Source organism: Eretmochelys imbricata, chromosome 10 (genome assembly GCF_965152235.1).
Source record: "Eretmochelys imbricata isolate rEreImb1 chromosome 10, rEreImb1.hap1, whole genome shotgun sequence".
Lineage (NCBI taxonomy): Eukaryota > Metazoa > Chordata > Testudines > Cheloniidae > Eretmochelys > Eretmochelys imbricata.
In genome coordinates, this window is record NC_135581.1 from 40,779,679 (window position 1) to 40,805,788 (window position 26,110).

The 26,110-nt window shown below is 50.5% G+C and overlaps 1 protein-coding gene across 2 annotated transcripts in view; it reads left to right on the forward strand.

Annotated features, from left to right (window-relative positions):
* The first annotated feature begins 8,472 nt into the window (after positions 1–8,472).
* INSYN1 (inhibitory synaptic factor 1) overlaps positions 8,473–26,110 on the forward strand; it is a 96,014-nt gene continuing 78,376 nt past the window's right edge. The window contains exons 1-2 of one of the 2 annotated variants that reach the window (XM_077829160.1): positions 8,473–8,489; positions 8,607–8,703. In XM_077829160.1, coding sequence (XP_077685286.1) covers positions 8,632–8,703 — 72 coding nt within the window. In that variant the 5' untranslated portion in view covers positions 8,473–8,489; positions 8,607–8,631. Of the gene's footprint in view, positions 8,490–8,541; positions 8,704–26,110 lie in introns of those variants that run through there. The other variant, XM_077829158.1, reaches the window with a different exon arrangement.

Below are 26,110 nucleotides of genomic sequence, written 5' to 3' on the forward strand. Positions count from 1 at the left end.
AACCACTGGTGGGGATGTCAGCTTCCAGGAGTTGTGCCTGCTGCCCGGTGCAGTCACTCGCCTGCGGATCTGCTGTTCTTTCCATCTGGCTAGCGGAACAAATGACCACTGGCAGGGAGCTGCTTTCACAGGTCACTTGCCTGGCACAGGCAAGGGGGCAGGAGGGATCTCCAGGTAGATGATCACTCTGGGCCCCAGAGCATCAGCTATAATACAGTGTCCTCTAAATTACAGTTCTCTGCTGCCCACAGCTGCTGCCCTTTCAAAATAATCTGTGCACACCCCTAAATGCGCATGGGCCCAATCCTGCTCCCATGGAGGTCAATGAGTGTTTGGCTGGCGATTTCAGCCCTTGGGCTCTCTGCAGAGACTGCCAGCAGTGGAGCCAGATGTAGGGATGTATTTATGTGATGTGGACACTTGTCTGCTAGGAACTGAGTTTGAGATCTACCAATCCACTTTATCTACATCACTAAACAGACAGACAGACACCTAATCGGGTAATTTTCAGGTACTACCATCGTACTATTGAATGGGAACCAATGGCTTAGTGTTAGAAGAACCATCTAGCTACTTCCCTATGCAATCCATCCTTGAACTGGATTGGCACTAGTGCAGAGACCAGCATTCACTCATGTAATAGGCTGGCTTGCCTTTTAAAGGCCAGATGGTAGCCAACCCTAGTTGCTAACTAGACATGCCTGAGCAGGGATCAGATGATGCCCCCTGAAGAGCAGAAGGAAGAGGCAGAGGGACTCCCCAGGGAGCCCATAGAGTGGTGAGAGAGATGATAGATGCTGCTGGGAGAACCCTGAGCCATCAGGGATGTCCTCAGAGATCTGCAGGGAGAGTAGGCTCCAGCAGACAGCCCTGGGGCTCAGGGAGTGGGGCTACAGGCAGCAAAGGCCTTGGAGTGACCTGGTAAGGGGGTGAGTGGATGAACTTGAGAACTTTATTTTGGATGTCTGTTATTTGAATAAACCAGCACCCAAAAAGGGGTGAGAATGGACAAAATGATCTGGATTATTGAAAAAGCCTGTTGAAGGGAGAAACTAAGGCAGGGACTACTTGCGGGACCACCCTGAGGTCATGAGGGGGCACATGGGAAGCTCACAATAACCTGCTACTAGAGCAAACATCTGCATCAGGGCTGGGTGGAGATGGCTTTTTTAGTTGGGGGGATTTGTGCAAATATTGTGTTCATTTGGGGTTTGCACCAGTTGAGGATTGGGTACAAATACATGAAAATGCTCATTTGAAATGGCTGGACATCACCTAGGTTTATGCTGCATCCTTAAGAAGCTGTGGATTTGTTACCCCAGCTGGTCCCGTGTTCAGAAACCTTCATGAAATTTCAGTCATTCTGGTCTAAGGCTCAGGTCTGCAACAAAACCTAAGAACAGGTGAGTTTCCTTTTTGGGTTTCAGGTTTCATTGTGAAAACATCACATCAGCTGTGCTATACCATAAAATAACACTTCACCATGTGCTTGGCTACACAGAGCTTTGTTATGGTAAGTGTGCTTGTAATGGGGTGGCTGCACCACTCCAAGGTAAAAGGGATTAAGAGCAGCTGAGGGAGGCTGGCGAGATAGTTGGCCCCAGATGTGGCTGGCTTAATCAGGCTACAGCTGGCCTGGATAAAAGGGCTGTGGGGCCAGGAGATAGAGAAGTCTTACCCTAGCCCTGTAGTGGGAAGGGCTAGCTGCATGGAAGCAATGGATGTGAAGCAGAACAGAGCAGTGCTGGGGAAAAGGGCAAGAGGAGCTGGGGAGCTCCAGCCTGACAACTCCCCAGGCTTAGGCCTTGGTTAAGGCCTAAAGACGTACCGGGGCTGCAGAGGTGTAGCCCAGGGTTAGGCAGAGGCAGCTGGTCCAACCCCCTTGCCAATGATGAGTGACCATTACAGACTGCAGTCTGCCCCAGTGAAAGGGGACTAGATGATGACTGGCAGAAGCCATTGAGGCAAGGTGGGTGTAGAGGGTTGGGGGTTCCCCTGGGAGGGGAGACCTAGTATGTGGGGGTACTGCTGGGGCAGAACCCTGAAGTAAAGGGGCACTGTGATCCAGAGGCAGGTGAGACACTGCCATCAGAGGTCGCTCCGGAGCTGGAGTTCAGCTTAGTCCCAAGATGACTAGCAGGAGGCGCTGCACCCATAAGTCCTGACCTCACTACAGTGCTACACGCAGCGTCACTCTTGCATTCCTAAAGACCTACTTTTGGTCTATCCTCCATGCTGCTCTCCAGCTCACTTTTCCTGCCTCTGCACTTCCTGATGCAGACAGGCTGTGTTCACAGTTCTGTGGCTCTCTAGATCATCATTGTAACAGTAAGGCAAGGCCTCAGATGTTCCTGCTCCAAAACCAAAGGTGCCTATAACAGGAGGATCAGCAGGATCCGGACCCATAGAGGTGCCTATAACAGGAGTCAAAGGCTAATCTGTTAGCAGTGCACTGTTGAGCAATTTGATTCCATCCAGTGGGGGGATATGTTGTGTGCACAGTTAATTATAAACGGCAGGTAGCAGCACATATAGGTAAGGTTGCCAAACATTTCCCATTATAAAGCCTTGGTTTTGGTTCTTATCACTGGGCCAGACTTAACAGTTTGGGCTGAAATTTCCCATGCCAGATGTCTGCCTCAGGTTGATCATGTTTTTTGTTTTGAGTGTGTGTGTGTGGGTTGTTGTTTTTTTTTTTATTTTATTTTTTTTAAAGTTTCAGCTAAAATGGTTCAGTTATTTCCAAGACCAAGGTTAGGAGAAAATACATTATTTTACCCATGGTAAAAGCAAAAAGTACAACTGAAACAGGGACTCAGATTTGGCAGAGGCGCTGCCCTGGTGCCTTTTGACGTCCCCATGAAAGGTGGCCAAATTTTGGCCAAGTTCTAAGCCTCTGCTAAATCTAGTTCAGCAGCTAAAATCTCTGAAGATTGTTTGAACTGAGCATGCTCCACCCTCTCCCAGATCCTGTGTGCCAGCGGAATGACACATCTAGCATCCCCTGAGAATGATTGAGCAAGCTGTATCCTGAGGCTGCAGCAGCTAAGTGGGACTCCATGCAATTGCTTCTCCTGGCCACAGGAACTGAGAGCAGGGAGTCTGTTTGTCCAGAGCTCTCGATGCTCTCCCCTGGCAGCAAGGCGGAGAAGGAGAAAGCCACCTGACTGGCACACAGAGGGGGGAGGAATGGGGCAGGAGATTGCAGGGTCTGGAGGGTGGGGATGAGCAGAGTGGGAGGGGGACAGGAGCTGGTGGAAGGATGGATGGTAGTAGGGGGAGAGGTATATAGGTGCAGAGATGGGGATGGTAGGAGCTGGGGTGTGGGATATGTGAACAGGAGCAGAAGGGGTGGAGGCAGAAGTTGTGGGGGGTGGGGATAGGGGTGTGATGGGGTGTAGCAGGCATCTGCTGCCCCATGACAGATGCCCTGGGGCATCCTGCCCTATGAAACTCTCCTCGTGGAACAGAAGACCAGCAAGAGAGAGAGGCCTCCCAGGATCAGCTATTGGTGGAACCAGTGAGTCTTGATCTTCCAGTGGCTAGAAGGGCAGGGACAAAAGGACTGGCTGCTGCTTTCAAATGCCAGTTGTGGGTGATGCTGTGGCAGGGGAGGGAAGCTGGGTCTTTTCTAAAGTCTTAGGAACTCACCCTGATCCGGTGCCCAGCTCTGATGGTATTTGGGTTGGATCAGGGTCTGCAAATGCCTGGTGCACCCAATAACACTCCTATCCACCACCAGCTCCTGCCTCCCTGATCTGCATTTTGGAATTTAATGCCCATGTGAAGTGTTACCTTAATTTTATGGAAAATAATTCAGCTTGCTCCATGGGATGCTTGGCTCAGGCAAACCTGTAACAAGGAGTGGGAGCTCAGGTAGATAGGTGGGAGGGGGAACCAGGCTGATGGGTCTACAGTCTCTAAAGCACATTTCCCTCCTGAACCTCCATTTGAACCCAGGCTTCCTGACTCTGTATGTTCCTGTTCCTGTGGCAGAGGCAAATCACCTAAACCAAAATGTTCACAAGTAGCCACTAGTTGTGTATGGCTTGTTTTCTGGGTGTTCAAGGTGAGATGGCCATGGAGATGTTGAGCACTCACAGCTGAAGTCTGGGAACGGAGCTTTGGACATCTAAAGTGCAATAAAAATGTGAGCTAGTCTGAAGACTCAGGCCCATGGTGTCTCCAGTTGGTCACCAACAATTAGTGGCCACTGTTGACATTTTTTACCTTTACTGTTTCAATTGCCCAGCCTTAAAATGGAAATAATAAAACCACCTAATCACAAAGGAATGTTGTAAAGATAAATTCATTAATGTTTGGGGAGCACTCAGACACTATTGTGAAAGCACCATACAATTGCCCAGGAGGAACTTAATAATTCTGTATTCATTGCAGGATTTGGATGGCATGTGGGCCACAAAATGAATGAGGAGGATTAAAAGAAATATTGAAGAATTCCTCATTCACTGATGGTGGCAGGGGTCCTGTGGAGGAAGTGGTATGGGATCGTATCATTAAAAACTATATCATCATGTGTATGTACACAGGTTCTGAATTAAGGTGACACCAGCAGCTTAATTCTGGCATTTCCTAACTTTTGATTGCTGAAATGTGAAACCTTAGTGTTCTTTTAACATAGCATTTTGGGGATGTAATTATATGGCTCACGGCATTCCAGGTGTGTATAGCACGCTACAGAGACAGTGAAGGCCTGGTCCATGCTTTAAGAAGCTGCAGTCGAAGGGAGGTGCAGCAAAAGGTGATGCAAGGAGGACAGTTGACATTGGGCCAGGGTCACTGTGAGAAAGAAGAAGAGTTTGGAGGTGGGATTCAGGTTGTGTGGTGGACAGGCCCAGGGATTAGCCATCAACTACCAATGATGAGCAGCATTATGAACCTCCAGAGAGGCCAGAGACAAGCTAGACGACCCCTCCTTGCCCCTGCAGGGAAGAGCTTCCTTTCACTGAGCTTGTCCATTGGTATGGCTTGCCCTTTCCTAACTTGGCCCTCATTTTACAGAGATCTTCCAGGGGCAGCTGGGGGCATCTGAAAGCAGGACAGTGAAACTGATGGAGAGGTTCCTCTGAGGGTACATCTACACTGCAGCTGCAACAATGCTTCTTAGCTTGAGCAGACAGACACACTCCCTCTGCTCAGGCTAGCTGTAACTGGGGGAAGCACAGGTGGGGCTTGGGCCAGCCTCCAATGCAGCTGGACCAGTGAATACTCAGGTAGTTAGCCTGAGCTACTGCCCATGTTACCCCCCCCCCCGATATGCAGCTAGAGCAGAGTTAGTGTGTGTCTGCCAACCTGAGCTGGCCGCATGCTCCCAGCTGCAGTGGTGGCTCCCTGGTGCACTCATGCGCCTACCTTGTTCTGAATCACACTGCTATCGTTACCCTTCCTGGGAGCTGCTTCTGGGTATCCCAGCTCTTTGCAGCTAGAGGGCTCGGTGCTGGCTGTTTTCACAGGTGAAGGGCTTGGGAGTGAAGGGCTGATTGCCTCCTTGAGCCCAGCAGCTCTGAAGTTCTGCTTTGTGCAGTGTGACACATGGCCTGAGTCTTCTCTTACTCCCAGCAGTGTAAATCAGACTAGCCTAGAACCAACGTGGTGGGAGAGGAGACTCTTACCCTTCCATGACTGTAGCAGGGCAGAGTCCACATGGGCATGGGAGAGAGGACCCATGGCAGGGCGGGACCATCCCTTCCCCTAAAGTAGTGGTTCTCAACCTATTTACCATTGTGGGCCGCATCCAATACTACCTGTATGGCCCTGAGAAGGTCACATGGGCCGCAGCTCTGTGCTGATTGGGCTGCAAGCAGCCCAAGGGCCACAGGTTGGGAACCACTGCCTGAAGGAAGGGCAGGGGCACCTGTGCAGCAGGGATGTAGCTGCTTTATAGTCTATAGCAGGTAGGTGTGTTCAGGGTTAAGTGTCAAATCTACTGGCCCCTCTCTGGAGCCCCCCAGAAGCTCGCCCTCCCCTGCACTTTAGTGGTGGCCACAGGAGGCTGCTGACTGCAGTTATGTGGCTTCTTTGCAGGGGAAGAGCAAGGCCCTGGGTGGCCAAGCAGGGTGGGGATTTACCCTGGGAACGTTCCTTAATTCATGAACCACCATGTAACTGGTGAGCTGGGTCTGGTGGTATACAGGGGAAAACTGAGGCAGAGAGTGGGACGTTCCCCAGGGCCATGCTCCCAGTTTGTAGCAAAGGTGGAGTTAGACTCCAGGCATTCCTGGCCAGCAGGCCTGTGTGCAGACTACCAGCCCAGATACCTTCCCCCTGATCGAGCAGATATACCATGGGGGAGCGCAGACAGGGGCTCTAGTCCCGGCTTTACCATTGGCCGCTGGGAGATGGGGCATGGTTCTGCCCCTCCGTGTGCCTCAGTTTCCTGCCTCTTAAATGCCACCGCCCTCCGTTGCAGGGGGGTCCAGCTGGAGCTGACCAGCCCTGCAGCCAGCCGGGGTCGGGAGGGGTTCTCGCCTGGCAAAGCCGGGCGCTGGTACCCCCTCTGCCGCAGGCGGCCAGGCGCGCTCTGCCCCTTTAAGCGCCGACTGCTTTGCCTGGCTCTGCCCCCTCGCTGACAGCACCAGCCACACGCCCGTGCGCGGAGCCCCGGCTGCAGGCGGCACCAGCCCGGCTCCAGGCAGGACGCGCGGCGCGGCTCGGCGCGCTCCCACTGCGGCTCCCTCCATGGCCGCTCCTGGCACCAGGGGCCGGGCACCAGCCTCCCAGGGCGGGCGAAAAGGAGGGATCTGAGCCGCTCGCCGCCGGGCCCCCCCGCCATGTGGGGAGCTCCGGCGCCTCCCAGCCAGCAGCCCAGCCTGGGGCCGAGCCCAGCGCTCAAGGAGCTGCAGCTGCAGCGGGAGCCGTCCCGGCTGCCGTGCCCATCCCACTAGCTCCGGCGCGGCCGCTGGCAGAGCCCTCCCGGCCAGCCGCAGGACCCCCAGGAGGGCTGTGTGTCGGCCGCAGACCCTGGCACCTGTGGAGCGGCCCGCGGGCTCTGTGCTCACGATGGGCCGCCGGAGCGAAGGCGGACGAGTGGCACTGCACTGTGGCGCTGGAGAGGGGGGGTGCGCGGCCGCCTCCCCCGCACACGGCGTGGCAGCACCCCTCCTCCTGTGAGCCGGTTCCGCTCCTCCACTCTCGGCGATCCAGCCAGAATAACAACAGGGCGCTCCCCCTCCCACGCCAGTCTCCCTTCTCCGCGCTTCCTGCCCGCCGGCAGGCTCTGCTCCAAGGGGCAAGGAGGGGACGGATCAGGATGGCATCTCCCGGGAGCAGCAGCCAAGAAGAGCCGCGGAGCTGGCTCTGGTGACCCCGGGGGCAACCGCAGCCGGAGCCCCTGCGCAGGAGACGGGAGAGCCGGGCTAGTAAGTTGCTGGTTTTCGTGGCCGCCTCGCTTGGCATATGGCTCTCGCGGGGTGGCTGGTAGATAAACTTTGCGATGGCAGAGCCGGCAGCGTTTGACAGGCCGGCGCGGCGCCCCAGCTGTGCTCAGAGCCGGCAGCCGGAAGCTGGGGTGCAGCATTCTCGTTTAACCTACCCCAGCGATGGGGGCTTGTGGCTGGCCACTGCGCCGGGAGGAGTTGGGCTTGAGGGGAGTCTGCGGGAGGGGCTGGTTCCTTTTGCTGACGCCAACAGTCCTCGCGGAGCCGGCTCCAAATCCGGGTCCCCTCCCGGAAAAGAAAGGGTCGTGGGTGGAGGGGGGACCCTTGCGATCCTGGCTCGGAGGCTGGCCTCAGGGCGCCCCGCTGGCCCTTGCAGGGATGGACGGGGCGAAGCTGTCCCGCCCCGCACAGCCAAGGGCCAGCTCGGCCCTTGGGGCCCCAACCCGGCTCGCCCAGTGACGCGTTACTGGTTTCTCCGCAGGAGGCCGGCGGCTCCCCGAGCCCCAGGACACCAGCCCCGGCCCTGGAAGTCGCCGTGGATCTTGCGAAGCGTTTTCCGAGTTCGTCCTGCTGCGAATATCCCAGGATCATCGTTCGCTGCCCTTGAGCCAAGTGGGCGAAGCTCGCCCGGACAGGTGGCCGCCGTGCCCGGAGCCGGCCCCTGGGGGCTCAGTGCGCGGTACAAACGAGGTGGAGAGACTGAGCAGGTGGAAGAGGCGGCGCTGCTCCCAGCCTCTATAAAACATCCGGAGCTATGCCTTGTCCGGAGAGCCGGCAAGACCCGGGCAGACGGGCACTGTCCGCCCTCTCTCGCTAGCCGGGAGCAGGGAAGGAATCACTCAGGGCTCGCCTGCCAGTGGATCTCCATCGGCGGAAGGCGGCTCCTTGCGACCGGGCAGCGCTCCAGTCCCATGGGCGTGCGGCTGGGTCCCCGGAGCTGAGTTTGGTTAGTCCTGCCCCGCGCCTCGCTGCTGTGAGCTGCTGGTACGGAGAGCGGCGAGAGGCAGAGCGCGGCTGCGGCTCTCTGGCGCGTGGGACGTTAAGATGGTGAGCTCTCCCCGGCCGAGAGGGGCTCCGCGGAGGCAAGGCCGGGCTGGGGGAGAGCAGAATGGACAGCGCCGGGCGCCCAGGCAGCTTGTGAAGGATGAGCTCCGGGGGCTCGCAGAACACGCAGCCCAGTGAAGACCCCGCCGGCGGCAGCAGCAGCAGCGAGAGGCAGCGGATCAGGTGCCGCATGAAAATGGTGATCGGGCAGCTGGAGGGGATCCTGCAGGAGCTCAAGGAGGTAGCCAAGGAGCTCCGGGAGGTGAGCACCGCTGCGGCGGGGGCACCATGGGGAGTCCCAAAGCGGGCCAAAGTTCCAGGCTCTGCCATGCCTAAAGAATTCCCTTCATGGAGCAGGCCTGGCTAGGAGAAGCAAACTGTTGCGGGTACAGCCTGTGTGTGTGTGTGAGTGTGTCCTCCATTGTGGGTACTGAGTGTGTGTGTGTATCTGTCTCCCTGGCCCCTGTTGTGGGTCCAGCCTCTGTGTGTCTGTGTGTGTCCGTCTGGTCCTCGATCTGTCCCGGTCCCCTATTGTGGGTACAGCTTCTTTGTGTGTGTAGGGGGCAAATTAGATTTCCCCTATTGCCCTAAACCCCAGACAGTCAAGTCACGAGTGCATATCCTGACTGCTGTCTGATTTGCACTCTTTTTGTGGAGAAGTCCATGACACACCCCCCCCCCCCACCACACACATACACCATGTCAGCGGAAAATCCGGCCCCCATTTTTTTGCCTTCCTCCATCTCCATGTTCAGGATAGCCCTTCACAGGAGAGAGGTGATGCTCCCCAAATCAGCGAATGCAACAGCTCAGTCCCAGCAGCGCCCTTAGCAGGGCCGCCTGTGCCTGTTTTATGTTTATGGTGGATGATTTCCAAGAAGCAAGAAGGGCTCCCAATTGCCCTTGACTCCATTGACTTCAATGCCATGGGCTGCCCAGCTCCACACAGGATCGAGCCCAGTGTAGAGCTTGGGGCATCTGACCCCTGGAGGATTGGGTCCAATAGGCCCCCATGTGGATCAGGTCCTAATATACCAAGCTTTGTCTGTGAATCACAGAAGTAACCTAGACATTCCACCTGTGTGAACAGTGTAATAGAGCTAGTGTTGTTTGGGTTCCCCATTGGATGTTATGACTTGCTGTGCTTTGGACTATTATGTGCTGCAGTCAGGTCGTTTTTTTGTGTTTAATTTCCTTGCCTTCTTTAAAGAAAAGGGGGTGGAGAGAGGAGACATCCCCTGTCCTTAAATGATACCAGATAAGCGATGCTTCCTTAAGGCTGATCTGGTGAATCCGATTGAATATTTAGCTACAGTTCACTGCATGCTGCCCTGGGTGACGAGAGTAGCAGCCTGTCAGTTTGGCATTGTGAAGATTGGATCTTTCAAGCAGAAAGAGAGAAACTTAATGATGGGGGGGAGGGGTTAATTGGGAGCTGGCATAAAATTGTAGACTGCAGCAAATCTCACAGAGAAACCCTGAAATCAAAGGATCCAGGAGGCCTCCACCTAACCCTCAGGCCAACAATTCTCCTGTCCCTCATATGGGTGAATTTTGCCATGGATGCAAGTTATTTCCAACCTCCCTTGGCCGGTTTGTCCAGGTGGCAGGCCTGCGTCTGTCAGGCTGGGCAGGAGGAAGTGCTGTGATGTCACAAACTGGGTGGTGCATCAACAGGGTCTGCTAAAATCTCAAGGCCATATTCTCCATTGATTTCCACAGCCCTTTGCTGGTTTACATCAGCTGAGGATCTGGCCCTTAAAAGGTGAATTAAATGGGTTTTTGTCCCACTCACCCAGCCAGGAAGCAGCAGTAGCTGAAGAAGCTGGCTCAGCTTTTCCAAAGGGCATGGCACCAGCTATGGGCAGAAATTTCAAACATTTCCCTGTGTGAAAATAGAAGCTCCTGCTGGGAATCATTTGGGCATGACTAGCTTTCACTATAACGTGTCCATGAGAAAACATACTAGGCCACATTCAACTCTGGCTGAGCTCCAAGGGTATCTTTCTTTGCTCTTGCCTCCCCTCCTGCGCTCCTCCCAAGTCTGGATTGTGCCTGGGCCTGCATGGTGGACAGCATCACAAGGAATTCCCCTCCTCAACCTTGCACCCCTGTGCAGGGGAAATGGATAGAATGGCTGGGGAGCAGAGCTGAGGCTCCAGGGACCTGATCCAAACCATTGGAATCAACGGGAGTCTTTCCATTGACTCTAGTAAGCTTTGGATCAGACCCCATCTTAGCACTGCTGGCAACACTAGTGACGTGGCAAAGGCAGGGCCATAGATGCAAAAGGGAGTGCACGTGGCACCCAGTCCAAGTGGGGAGGAGCTGACTGAGCCAGCCAGCTTGCCAGATCCCCACTTGGCACTGGAAGTCCTATACCTCTCCATGCCTCTTGGCCAGAGCTCACAGCCACAATCAAGCTCTGGAGCCTTGCCCAAAATAACCCATCTTGGAAAATAATAGCAGAGCTTTAAAAAACCAGCCAAGGATCAAAGACAGGGTGGGGAGATGCAAGCAGCAATTGCATAGGAATCTATGGGGTAAATCCTGCTGCACTTATTCCTTGGCTCACTGGAATTCCATTGGGGCGAAGAATCTGTGGGCATGAAGGCTTTGCAGAGGACAGAGGGGCAGGTTGCTTATTGTGGCTTGTTGTTTTACATCTCTCTCCTGACTCGGCCCAACCTGTGCTGTGGGAGGTGCAGGCAGCAGGAGAAACTCTGTGTGTCTGAGCAATGATCAAACCCCTCTTGAATGACTGGTTTCAGCACCAGGGAGTCTGTGAAATACACACATTCCCCTCTTTGCCCTATGGGACACTTTGGAGCCTAGAAGGCATCATGCACCATCAGGACCATCCTGATGGTATGTGCCTATGGGGTCACATTTGGTTTGTTGGGGGGCTTTAGGCAAACTTGTAGCCCTGTTGCGGAGATGCAGGTGGCCAGAATCATGGGCTGCTTAATGGAAGGAAAAGGCCAACCAGCTAGCCAAGTGTTATGTGACTAACAGCTAATCCTTCTCCTCTTTGGAGAGTGATCAATACCTGCCAGAGGGGAAGATTAGAAATGATAACACTAGACTAGGGAGCAGAGCTAGGGCTTGGCGGGAAGAAGAGAGAGAAAGCAAAAGTATTGGTAGCTGCTGTCCTCTGGCTGGAAACACAATAGTAGCTCTAGAAGAGACGTGTCTTTCAGCTCCCCAGAAAGGAGGCTGGGCCATGTGGTTAAGGCATAGGAAGGTATTCTTGACCTTCAGCAAGTCACTTGGCCTTTCTGTGCCCCAATTTCCTCCCCTGTAAAACAGGGAGAGTGATATCTATCTGCCTCACCAGGCTAAATCCTGTCATGTCCGTAATGTGCTTTGAGAGCCTCAGAAGAAAGGGCAAAGCATTGTTCTTGTAACAAATCCTGAGAATCGGCCTAGCAGAGCGATTCAGACAGAAAACTCTAGTAACAGAGGCTGAGCTGGGAAAGGGCCTAAAACAGGGCACCATTGCGCTGGAGGTGATGTCAAGTGAAGAGTGCCCAATGAGTTTCCATGTGGGCATGTGGCTCATGCCCACTGGAGATGACCAGACACTCTTGCTTAGTTGGAGTCCTTCATCTGGAGGCTGGATTCTTGGAGCCTGTGCATTTTTTGACTCTGCAGCTGAGACTCCCGTGGAATCCTGTCTGAGCTGATAGAGTGGGATGAGGTCAGGTCAGTACAGGGATGAGGCCAGGTCAGTGCTGGAATGAAGACCTCCAGGGAAAAGCCTAGAGGTGAGTTGGATGATTCAGTGCCTGAGTTGCCCTAGTTTTGCCAGGTCATGATTCTGAGGAATGCACATGTAAGCTGAGTGGCAGAAGCCGACCCGTAGTACATGGCTCTCTTCCTTCTAAGTCAGGACTGAACCAATGCGGGTGCAGTGTTTAATGAGTGAGATGTTACATGGAAATCCAGAGCACTTGTGCACTTTCAAGGCCTGTTGGAACTTTTCACAACAGCAAAGGGCCTTATCTCCAACCTCCTGGCCAAATGCCACTATGGCTAATTATACCGAACTGCTGCCATTTCAATCAGATGCATTTTTCTTCTTCGCTTCCTGGCCAAAACTATAACTCATTGTTGCTCCAAGCTGTCACAAGTAACGCAGCTGCCCAGCCTCAGCCCGGAAGAGAGAGAATGTCAGGGGCTGCTGAAGTCTTTGCTGTATGTATCAATCTGTAACATGTTTTGAGATCCTTCAGACTGGAAGGCAGTGAGATCTGTGGGGAAAAGTGCTCGATAAGAGCCAGTTGTCATTATTTATTAGCACGCGAAGTTTCAAAGAAGCTTCCTGTTCCAAGCTGAACTCTCCAAGAGCTGGGATAAGTCTTCCTCATCCACACCTAGCACCCCAGTTTTGCCAGCAGATTGGTCGTTGCCTTCCCCATGTGACTCTCCACCTGGGAAAGTGCTTTATGTTTAAAATAGGGGACATGGTCAGTATCCATTAAGCAAAGCTTAATGGCACTGGCTCCTACCTTGAGATCTACAGCTTGACCTACTTCTGAACGGCTATACTCTGACAGGGGCTATCCTTGGGACTGGAAGCAGTGTTTTGAAAGGGCAGTTTGAAAAAGAACATTTCTTCCTGACCATGGAAACCAAGTGTCGTGCCAAGACATACCTATGATTGCGGAATCTGAAATGAATAAAAGGGAGAATTTTTCTTCCATTTGTTTTTTTTATGTACTTGAACCCACTTGGTGTAGAATCCATTTCACTGATTCCATGGTATAGTCCATCAGTCGGCATCTCCCTTGCAGAAAAGACCCTTCTAAACATCTGCAAGGGAGCTGAAAAACTCTTATAAAAATCTTGTAAAGGATTTAAAAAAATAATCAGAACTTGAAGCTGGTTTTTCATCTACACTGAGATCTCTGTACACCACACCAGCAGTTTAAAGGAGGCTCACAATGAGAGTGGATGTAATTTATGCTCACTTTAAGACCCCTTTCACAGATTCACAGATATTTAAGGCCAAGTGGGACCATTCTGATCATCTAGTCTGACTTCCTGCATAATGTGGCCAGAGCAGTGTAAAGAGAACCAAATGTAAAGGACAATCTCAGCCATGCTGTTTAAAGGGTGAACTCGCAGAATCAAACTTGGAGTGGGGGGGTTCAACTGGAATCACCGATTTTAAAAAAAAAATCAGGTGGACGGTGTCCCGTTGGAGAAAAACACTTGGTCACCCGCTCACGGAGTCTGCTCACCAGTTCACCTCTGCCGTGTCATAGGCAACAGTATTTGAATTGGGCAAAATCTTTCTTGAGACTCTGCATTGAAATTTTTCACCTTTTCCCTGTCTTTGTGACCCTTTTGTGGTGTTAGAGTAGCAGCTGTGTTAGTCTGTATCCACAAAAAGAACAGGAGTACTTGTGGCACCTTAGAGACTGACACCTTTATTTGAGCATAAGCTTTCATGAGCTACGGCTCACTTCATCAGATGCTCATGAAAGCTTATGCTCAAATAAATGTGTTAGTCTGTAAGGTGCCACAAGTGCTCCTTTTCTTTTTGTGGTGTTGTTGCCCCAAAATTGCAGCCAGTTGCTGTATTATTATTTATATTACACTATCACCTACAGGCCTCAAGTAAGACTAGAAATTGTGTTAGGTGGCGTTGGGGAAGATATTGTACAGACACCTAGTGAAAGATAGCCCCCTGTCAAAGAGTTTACAATTTAAACAGAGACAAAAGGTAAGATGGGAAACTGAGGCACGAAGAGAGGAAGTGACTTGAGCAAACTCACACAGCAGGTCAGTGGCAGAGCTAGGAATAAACCTAATGTCTCTTGATTCCCAGTCCAGTGCCCTGACTACTAGACCACAGTGCCTCCTAGTGGTTGGGAGGTTTTGAGGGAACAGCTAATATTCAAGAAATAGTGCAAAATATTTCTGTAAAATGAATTTCACTTTTGTAATGAAACCACAAACGTGAGTTTAGAATAAAGTTTGTGAAATCAGAGCTCCCTAGTATACCATGTGACTTTGTGGCCAATCAAAACAGCTAGAATTTTGACTACACACTAGTCACAGCAAACTGCTCATGTGTGAGGTACAAACTAACTATTATTTGCAGAAAGCATTCTGAGTAAAGAGTAAATCTCAGAAAACTCCACTAAAGCCCCTTTACACCTCTCTGGTAATGGTTCCACAGGCCCGGGCAGGGATGGGTAAAGGAGCAAGGTTGGGGGTGGGAGGGAAGGAATGTGCCCGGGCAGGGATGGGAGCTGATGGGAGCACTCTGTTCTCCAGTTATTCACTGCTTTCCAGCACCTACAGGAGCCATGGTAAGCACAGCATAAGTAAGAGCAGCCCTGTGGCTGCTCTAACTGATGTCAGGCATTGTACTGGACCCCAAACAGCCTCAGTATATGGGGAATGCAAAGGTGGCTTGAAGCAATCTTTGCCCCCACTTCCTCTGCCCCTGTTCCAAGTGCAGGAATGGAGTGGATAAGAATCAGGGATAGAAATAGGTGTCCTGCTGGCAGAGTCAATCAACATTAACTCCCACTGTAGCATGTCATGGTGGACAGCTGGGGCCAGATTCATGCCTGGTGTGACTTAGCTGAGAATGAATTTGGCCCTTTGTTTAGTGCAATGGGCATTTAACTGACTATCCACACTGGTGCAACAGCTGGGCCTGATCCAAAACCTTCTGATGTCAGTAGGAGGCTTTCCAGTGACATTTGGATCAGAGCCACATGGAAGAAAGCTAGGATGTGTGCGGGGAAGGGTGTGTTGGGGGGCTTATACACTATCTATGGAACATCACCTTTCCTTTTCATGGCATAGACACAACCCCAAACATCCTTGTAACTAACTCAAAGTACAACCTTGAAGCCTTCAAATATCCTATCCTGCAGGATGGATGGATGTCTTGTGCAGGAATTCAGTGCTATTCAATGCAATTCATCCCACAGGATGAGAAATATAGAGCAGGAAAAGTCACAGTTTAAAGGGACACCATCCACTTGAAGTGCAGTCTATTTCTTAAAAAAAAAAAAAAAATCAAAAATCTGTTTAACTGCTTCCAAGCCCTAAATCTTCCTGGTAGTTCCCTGCCCGTTCTCCTGCTTTTATAGTCACAGTTTTCTAATGTAACAATATTTGTTTCTCCCTTGTTGCTGCCTGAAAGACCCATGCGGACAAGTGAGGAAACTGACTAATCGATTGCACAGAAGAAGCAGGGAAATTGACTGGACAAAAAGTACAGTCAAATATACAAAGCAAATAAACTGGGGTGGGGGTGGGAGGGAGGAGAGTGTTTTTTCCTCCATCTCTGTTACGGGAATTATAGGTGTTACAGCTGTAGCAAGTGCAATAATTTCAGACAAGGGTAATTTTTAAGGCCCTGATGTCCCTTTAAGATTCCAGGGCTGAAAATTATGTCAGTCTCTTCCCTCAGGGTGAAAGGCAAATGAGATCCTCAGCTGGTGTATTTTTGGGGTAAGTCCATTGACTTCAGTGAAGCTACATCGATTCACATATGCTGGGGATCTGGCCCACAGACTCTAGCTAAGTTGTGAACTGAGCTGTGTGAAACCTCTGCACCATCGTTTCCTTTGCCAGTATTCGCACTCAAGGCCGGATCTTCCCCTATCTGCCCTCTGGCCCCGCAAAAATTATCCAGAGAAAATGTGTTCTCTCTGCCAGCAATTACATCGTCATGTAGCACAAACAGTGCAGTTGCACACACTTTCCTACCTGGCACAGCAGATGCCATGAAAAATCACAGCTGGGCCTTGTAGTAGGAGAGAAATGTCCCCATGTCTCATTGCAAAGAAAGCTGTGAAATCACTGAGGGGAGGTTAGTGAGGAAAAAAAGCAATGGGTAAACTAACCGTTTTGGCGTTCCAGGCTGAGCAGTAGCCTGGCAGATGTTGTGGGTGAGCCGAGATGCCCGTATTATGATTGGGATTTAGGCTAGCATGACATTGGGCGAAAGCCAGAAGTGTCATTAGACTGTTTTTGGGCACTCACTTTCACATAGAAGTGACCATGCTGTGTTTTAATCCTTATTTAATGATTTGGCTAGATTTGTAAATAAAAGAAAATGTGAGTAAACTCCAGATTCCCCAGATGAGCAGTGGTACACTCTGTTCAACCATGTGTGACGGGCTGTCCACCTCACATGAGCCCTGAGTGGGTTAATGGGGGCTGGGGGGCCAATTAACCTTAGACACTGCACCTGGAGGGGAAGCAGAGCCTAAAGGCAGAGGAAGCCCAGCTGGGAGGAGCTGGGTTAGGCATGTAAAGCCAGGAAGGCAGAGCAGGAGGAGGCTGCAAAGAGGAGGCCTGTGGTCACTCCCTGGAGGGAAAGGTGCATTGGTCAGAGGCAAGGAGAGGATCCAGGGGGCGAGTGAGCCCTAAGGTCCTGCCTCGTCTAGGGAGCCTTACAAGAGGCCTACAGGGGTGAAGTGGGAGTGGGGGAAGCTCTGATGGCAAACTCAGAGATAGGGGAGGAGATAGAGGCTGAGTAGAAAGGAGCCCAGGGAATCAGCAACCGGGACTTGAGAGTGAACAGAGCTGGATTGCTAGTCAGAGGGTCCCTGGGCTGGAGTTCACAGTAGTGGGTGGGCCTGGGTTCCCCTGCCAGCCACGGGGACATGGCCCAGGATCTGGAGGTGGAACAGAAAGCTGCCTGAGGTGGCATGTGGACAGCTTGTCCAGTGGGACTCTGTCACCCCAGGATGGGGGACTGTGTAGTGACCTGGCCACAGAGTCGAGTTGTAAAGGAGGCGGGGCGGGGGAGGGGAGGTGGGCACATCACAGGGTGAATAACCAGTGGTGAGCAGTGCCAGATGGGGAGAGAGCTAATTTCCTGACCTAACCACAAGGATGCACACCTGTGGTGAGTGGGGCCCTTTACACCATGTTTACCTTGGTCCATGGCTATGTGTGAAATAACAGTGGATCCATCTGTGGAAACTGACTTTTGGAAAAGGAAAACAAAGGATTGAAAATAGAAGTGATTCTCTGTTCCACCCACCGCCCCACCCCATTAAATAGACATTGTTTCCTCACCCCTAGAAATGGGACCCCGGCATCAGGGGATCCGGGTTCCACTGTCAGCTTTGACTCAGGGTGCCCTTGGCCTGGAATAATTCGTAAGTACTGTGAGGCTCCATTTGTGAATGGTGAGCAAAGCAGGCAGAGATCTGACCCTGCAAGGTGCTGAAGAAGGGTGAAATGTCGTTCATCTTACCAGCGTTAAGATTTTGTTCGGTGGGGAAGGCAAAGTTCTCACACCATATGGTGTTGTTTCTGTCCCGGGGGGCATGTTACAAATGCCAGAAGAATGAGCAGCAACTGGTCAGCAGCATGTAATGTCAGCATGAGACAATAAATGCCCTAGCTAGAGATGAGCCCAACCTACAAAATTCAGGCTAAGAGGAGCTCTGATACAGCGGCTTTGTGAGACCCATTATAGTCGCAGGGACTTCTAACAGGCTAGCAGGTGCTAGGGCTCATATGGAGATGGAAAATCCCCGGAGTTATAGTCAGTGACGACACAAATGTTCCGGCAGGGATATTAGACCTCATGCTTCCAGGTTTAAGCCAACCCTTAGCTACTGGAAAGCGGGGTGAGACCTTCAGTGGAGCAGATTATCCACATCTGTCTAGTGTGGGTTTCTTGTGCCTTCCTCTGAAGCAGTTGATGCTGGCCCCTGTCAAAGACAGGCTGCTGACCTAGATGGACTTCGGGTCTGATCCAGTTTGTCCATTCCTATGTTCAGGTGCTTGTACCTTCTCAGAAGGTTCACTGTAATCGCTGCTGACCCCTGCTGGGAAATGGGTCCATGAATAATACTGAGGTCTTGTAAACCTTACTTCCTGCAGGTAAGGAAAATCTTCAGGGGCCAGGCTGGTGTAATGGGGCTCCCCAGGAAGTGGGTTGGCCCATGGTATATTTACCATGGACCTGTGGTGCCATTACTAGATATCACCTCCCTGGAAGTCCTTGCCAAATCAGCCCTTGGTTGCCCTAAAAGAACCACACAGGATTCACAAATGCACAAGCTGCTAATCTGCCAACACAGGGCTCTCGGCAGGACAGAGGCGCTAAAGTGGAACTGTTTTACAACATGCCCAACTGAATGGCAATGTATAGCATTGATACAACAATGCATAAAACCCTATCCAAATGCATGAGGTGGCAGCACAGCATCCAGGCACGAAGACTCACCAAGCAGCCAGCTGGAGCTAGAAACAGACCAGAGCCCTGCTGTGCCCTGAGGTGGAGAAACTGTGAAATGGCTTGTAGAAAACGTGCTGGCGCAGGAATCTAGGACATGACATCATGCAACTAAGCCACCACTGAGCGAGTCCACCAGAGGGCACTAGCAGAGGGGGTAAAATTCCATGGCTTCAGTTCTGTTTGTCCTGAAACTGAAATTCAAAGTGGAACTTGGGGACAGCAGCCCCACAGGGACAAAACACAAGTTAAAGAATCGCACGAGCCTCTGTGTAACAAAACTGAAGAGAGGGGCCTGAGTCTGCACCTTGTCGTCAATATCCAAACCATCCAGTAAGGAGGGGCTGGAACCTGGGATCAGATGCAAATATACGCAGCTGACTCTTTTTAAAAATGATCAGCTAATCCAAAACCCCAGAACCTGCTTGATCTGGGGGTGTTTGAAATCCAGGTCCAAAGTTTGTTTGTGTGTGTGTGAGAGAGAGAGAGAGAGAGAGAGAGAGAGAGAGAGAGAGAATGCTCCCATACAGAAAACTTTACATTAGCGGTGTGACTGTGACGTTACTGGGCTGTCACCTGACGTGCTAAAATTACCTCTGAGCCCGTTTTCCCTGCCCGCTTGGGACCCCAGAACCCTGTCTTGTTGAGCCAGACATGCTAGCCTGCTGCAACACAGACCCAGGGTCTGGGCCTTGCCCCCAAAGCTGTAGACTTTAACTAAAAACAGCTCAGCATGTTACCTGTCTCCAGCACCCAGACACCCAGCTCCCAATGGGATCCAAACCCCAAATAAATCCGTTTTCCTCTGTATAAAGCTTATACAGGGTAAATTTGTAAATTGTTCACCCTCTATATCACTGATAGAGAGATATGCACAGCTGTTTGCTCCCCCAGGTATTAGTCACTTACTCTGGTTTTATTAATAAACAAAAGTGATTTTATTAAGTATAAAAAATAGGATTTAAGTGGTTTCAAGTAATAACAGAACAAAGTAAGTCACAAAAGCAAAATAAAACAAACTCGCAGGTCTAAGCCTAATACATTAAGAAACTGATTACAGGTGATATCTCACCCTCAAAGATGTTCCAGTAAGCTTCTTTCACAGACTAGACTCCTTCCTAGTCTGGGCCCAATCCTTTCCCCTGGTACAGTCTTTGTTAATTCCAGCAGACATCTCCGGTGGTAAGCAGGGTTTTTTTCATGACTGGCTGCCTCTTTTGTCCTGCTCCACCCCCTTTTATAGCTTTGGCACAAGGCAGGAATCTTTTGTCTGTGCTTGTCCCTACCTCTGCCTCATCAGTGGAAAAGTACAAGGATTAAGATGGATTCCAGTATCCAACGGGGAGGGGTAGCTCAGTGATTTGACCATTGGCCTGTTAAACCCAGGGTTGTGAGTTCAATCCTTGAGGGGGGCCATTTAGAGATCTGGGGAAAAAATTGGGGATTGGTCCTGCTTTGAGCAGGGGCTTGGACTAGATAACCTCCTGAGGTCCCTTCCAACCCTGATATTCTATGATTCTATGGTCATGTCACATTTCACTTTAAGACCCCCTCGTCTCCATTCTTCCTGGGTCAGCCCACACATACACAGGAAGTAAATAAACCATTTACAACCAATTGTCCTAGTCAATGGGAGCCATCAAGATTCTAAACCACCATTAATGGCCCACACTTTGCACAATTACAATAGGACCTCAGAATTATACTTCATATTTCTAGCTTCAGATACAAGAATGATACATGCATACAAATAGGAGGAATATATTCAGTAGGTTATAACCTTTGTTATGATACCTTACAAGAGTCCTTTTGCACAGTTACTCATAGGCATATTTCCATAAAACATATGGAGTGCAACGTCACACCTTCCTCCTGAACTTACTGCCATACTCTTGGACACTGTCCATGGCAGAGGCACTACATGTAAAATCCCTGTATGTCTCTGGTCACATGCCCTCTCAGTACCTTTAAACCCTATGATGTCATTCATAGGTGTTCAAGCGAAGTTCTGGGTTCCTGGTCTCTGGGTGCCTGAAAACATGCCGGGGTGTAGTATTACTAACAGAATGCAGACAGCAATATCTGCTAAAATGTAGGTGTCTTGGCATTTAGCCACCAGTGCCATGAGGTGGAGTGCCTCAGTTTCCCCTTCCATACAGAAGTGTAGGTCTGTTATGCTCTTGCTGCTGTGCCGAGCTCTAAGCCTGTTTACAGGTATTAGCTGAGAAGCATCATGTTTGTGGTACTGTCTTGTTTCCATCCCTAGCCTGTACAAAAGTTTTTTTTCCAAAAATCAGGTATGTTACACATTTTCACAGGGTTTGTCCATAGCATCAGCTCCATTGTCTTGACCCCTAGATGAAGTAGCAAAAGACACAAGATTAACAGCCAATTTATGACAGACAGACTTTGTTCACATAGTTTGACTTGTTCAGTGTCTATTGCATTTCACAAACTCTTAGTGTACCATGGTAGGTGTTGAGATACAGATTCTCCTGTTTCTTTGGAGAAGGTTCTCAATTCAGGTATGTGTTTGGGGTTTTGGCAAGGAAAGGGTACACTGCAACCATGCCTCCCCTCTGCCCCTCCCTCTGGAATCTTTTTGTGTTGGGCCCCACTGTTAGAGGGCTTATTTCTTCACCCTCTCACTTCCCTGGTCCTTCTCGCATGAACAGAGAGCAACAATACCCGAAGTCCGAAGGGGCAAACAATTCAATGTTTATTGGGGTGAACTTCCGGCAAGCTTAAATCCAAGTTCCTTTTTCCTTATTTCCGAATCCCAATTTACTTCCTGTTTGCCCCTAATTTATATAGTAATATTCTCAGCTATACCTTAACCAATCATTTTACTGAAATTTATCTAACCAATCCTAACATATTGTAACATAATTCTTTAACCAATTATATCCCACTACCCTAATTAACTTACGTCTAGCAAAATTAATTATACAGCAGACAGAAACAATTAGAGAACCAGACAGATGAACAATAGAAAAGTGGGTGCCATAAAGATAAAACATACAGAAATGACGGTTTCACAACCACAGCTATTGAGAAGTGATTTTTTGCCAGACAGGAGGCTATCAAACTAAGTTTTCTTTAATCATCTTTATCTGGAGGTGATAGGCACTATCAGGACAGGATTGTATTCCTAACAGCCCAATAGCACCTTATTTCAATGTGAACTAGTTTGGAATGTGAGGAGGTGACCGGTCGCTTCCCAGCTTATGGCTGCCTCTGCTACTTAGCCAAAGGTCTTAGCTTAAGAACAGGGCCTCAGACTGTCACAGTGAGAGAAGGCCCTTACACAGGCAGACAGTGATTTTGATCTTTCTTTATGTCTCTATAACTAGCTAAATGATAAACATATACCTAAATTCTTAAAGTATAGGCCTTTACAGGCAGACCTGCATATCTATATCCTAACATTCCACCCCCTTTTTTTTCTTTTGGGATCCTCCTGCCCAGGTATCCCTGGAAAAGCATAGGACATATGGTGACACACTTCCTGATAAGGCCAGGCATCAAGGTGGAAGATGTCAATGCTCCATCTGTCCCACTGCCCCTTGTGTAGTACCGTGCCCTGCACCTTCTCTCCAGGGGTGAAAGTAAGTCTAGGGACTTACCAGTACGGTGGCTGGGCTGGGCTGGGGCCGGCTCTGGCACCCAGAAGGGGCGGGGCCTCAGGCGGAAGAGCCAGCCCCAGCCCAACCTGTACAAGCAAGTGCCTCCTTCCCCCTCCCCAGGGTAACAGCGGCAGCCAGGGGCTCTGGCAGTGGTTTAAAGGGCCTGGGGAGGTAGCGGCGGCCAAGCCCTGGGCCCTTTAAATCATCCCCAGAGCCTGCCGGAGCCCTGGGGAAGCGGTGGTGGGACTTCAGGGACGATTTAAAGGGCTCAGGGCTCAGCCACTGCTCCCGCCCTGGGCCCTTTAAATCGCCGTCCCAGCCCCGCCGCTACTACTCCAGGGATCCGGCAGCAGGGCTCTGGCAGCAATTTAAAGGGCCGGGGGCTCCAGCTGCTGCTGGGACCCTCAGGCCCTTTAAATTGCACCTGGGGAAGCCGATCCACCCTGGTATGGTGCACCAGTTCTTGCCGGTACGCCGTACTGGGGCGTACCGGCTTACTTTCACCTCTGCTTCCCTCATATGGGCATACCACACCTATTCCAGTTACTGTTCCAGACTTCCCATTACAGTGGGCCCGAGAAGGTTGGGTCTGGGCTGTCTAGTACACAGAGGGGGAGGGCTTACTACATTACTTATAGGTTATAATTAGTGGATGTTCTCTAGCGGGTTGTGACCCCCTTGATTGTTTCCATATGCAACGTAACACAAATACAGTTAACAATACACCAGCTGCTATGATAATCCACAGCAACACTGAGAGTCCTGACCACCGCAACATCCTGGCCACCATCAAAAACACTGCTTTTCCTCCTTTGATAGGGTTAAAATTTTGTCATAACCATCCTGTAGTGGATATTGTAAGTGTGTCCAACTGTTGGTGCTTGCAGCAAGTTGCTCTTGTAATCTTTGTGTACTCTTGTCCATATTGTGTGTCCATTGAATATCCACAGTGAAATCTGGTATTGTCCAAACCAATTCAACTACTTGGTACAGCATTGGGTAGTAGGTGCTGGTTCAATTGTTTACAACGATTAAGTCCACTGATCCATGGGTGCACTATTGTCCAGGTGGCAGTGTATAGAAGTTCATAATTTGGCATATACTGGAAGGATTTTGCCTCCTAATGTTATATTGCAGTATTGCATACATTCCCAACAGAATACACCGTTCCCCATATACGTTACCCCTAAATACCCCCCTTTGCAATAGGCCATTGATTCTGCTCCTCCATAGTCATAGGTGAAGGGCACATCCATATTCCCCCTCTGGATATACAACTGCTTAATGTGATGACAGTCCAATTTACGGGGCTTCCATCGCCCCCACCTATTTCCTAGTGGCTCCCAGTGTGTTCCCCCTTCCCTAGTTACTCCCATAGGGTTCAAGGGGACCACCTTATTTGCATTTCCTTCCCATGGTATCATAGTAACAATAACACAAGAACTGTCCCCACAGGTCAGGTATGTTATTTTCCAGGTAGATGGCTATGTTTTTGCAATTGTGGATAAATATGGGCTAAGGGCCCGATTTAATACTGAAGGCCATTGTTATGACCAAGCATCTCTCATAATATCCATTAACATTATTAACTGAGCATTTTGAATACCTTGACACACTTCTCCCCATGTTAATCTTCTGAAGCCATCCCCCACCCATGTCACCAGGTCCCCTGCCCAATGAGTTAACTGCAAGTTTACCTCTACTGCTGTCCTCCACCCTGTGGTAACTGCCAATAGTTGCTGTGCCATTAATTCATTAATTTGTTGTTGAAATTTCACATTTTGGCTTATTAATTGTTTGGTTAACCACTCGTCCCCCAGATTCCACGTACCCAGCATAGTGTTCCCCACTGCCCACAATCCCCTTTTCTGACAACGATTCCAGGTGTGTCCCCTCTCACCCACCAATTGAATTGTTGTTTCAATTCTTTTATGTTCATACTACAATTAGGATGAATTTGGTCCACCACCATTCCTTGGGGCGTACCACCCATGTAATAGAGTGAAAGGACATGTTAAAAAGTGCTGGCTGAACCTGCTCCCACAATGGCTCCAATACATTTGCTTGTAGGGAAATATTCTTAGCTGCAGGCTGTGACCACTTTAAATTTGTATTCTTCCAACTTGGCATCCAGATCACCTGTAGGGTTACAGCTTGTGAAGCTTCCCAAATGCAAAATTTTTCCTTCTCCTGCCTTGAAGAGACAATGTTAAATTCTATAACCATAGCAGGAACAACATCTTTCAATGAAGTGCTTTGGGCTGTAAGATCCCCTTGGTCACCCCACTCTCTGTTCCCAAAAGGTCAGCTGGGTGGACTCTCCCTGCCAGGAGATCTGACCGCCAGTCTTCCCTTAAAACCTGATCCACAGGTGAGGGGGTCTGGCATTTCAGATGCAGACCCTTCACCCTCCTCCTGGGGAAAAGCCTTCCTACAAAAGGGGGGTAGACCTTCCTGTCCCCCCTCACCTTCCATCTGGACTTCCCTCTCTGGGCTCCCGGCTAAGGCAGACACCCCTCTGTCCCCTAAAAAGGAATGTGACCCTGATCCAATTGTGGGCTCACAGCTACCAGCTGTGACAGACCCTTCACTGGCCAGCAAAATCCACCCCCCTTCACTCAAGTTGGGTTTGCTTCCAGCTACAGAGTCCCTGGGGTCTGTTCCCACCACAGCAGTCACCAGGACCCCAACTTCCATCTCCGGAATGCATGTCCCGGTGCACCCTAGGGCAGAGCCTGTCCCCTGCTGACCTGCAACTTCCTGGCAGTCAGCAGCTGGGAAGGCCTCCCTGTTACAAGGTGGAACATCGCCCTCCCCAAGGGAGATGATCACAGGACAGGAGCTGGCTCTGTCCACCTCCTCCCGCAGGGACCTGCCTTGAGCCCGGGGGCTACAGTAACTGGTCTCAACCATCCCTGCCCCCACAGCCCATTTTCCACTGCTACAGAGGAATTAAAGAGACACTCTGCTATTTCCCCAGCAGCACATGTGACTTCACCCTCCCCTCTGGGGCTTTCAGCACAAGATTCCTTCTTGCTGCTAACAAACCCTGGGACAGATTCTTCCACATCAAAAAAATCATTCCCCAGTAGAAACAGTGCAAAACTGTGTGCCACTGCTGCAACAGTTAGTTCAGCCTGAAAATCACCAGTTTCCATGCGTACCTTAGCTAAAGATTCAAGGACTTTGTAACCTCCCACCAATTCTAATTCCTGCATTTTTCCTGGTAACAAATCCTTCTCATGGATCAGGTCCCTCCCGACCACAGAAATCTCTGCACCAGTATTCCTCCAACCTTGGAGCACTTTGCCATTAAGTTTAACAGCATGCATATGCTCACTGCTTGATTGTGTAAAAGCAACCTTTACAAATCCTGTGTGGTAATAGGCAGTAGCCTGGGATACCCCTGTGCTGTGAGAATCAGCAGTTCCACGTGTTATCTGCTGCCCGTTCCCACTCATCCCAGGACATTTATTCCTCAGATGCTCAGTGGAATTACAATGATAGAACCTTCTGGGCTCCTCTGCTTGTACAGGAGATTTTGGATGAGTAACAGGGGAATGGGGAGGTGAACACCCAGCCTCCTTTTTCCCAGGGGTAAAACGGTGATCCCGCTTTCCACCAACCCTGCACTCCGCTGCCAGTGGTTTATGTTTAATTGCAGCTTGTGATTGCTCATAATAGTCTGCAAACCCAGCTAATTGTCCCATTGCATCTGCCTTTTTGTCCTACAAATACAGTTTTACATCGTCACTGCAGATATTCAGGAACTGCTCCTGAACAACCAAATCACACATTTCTTCAAAGTCTGT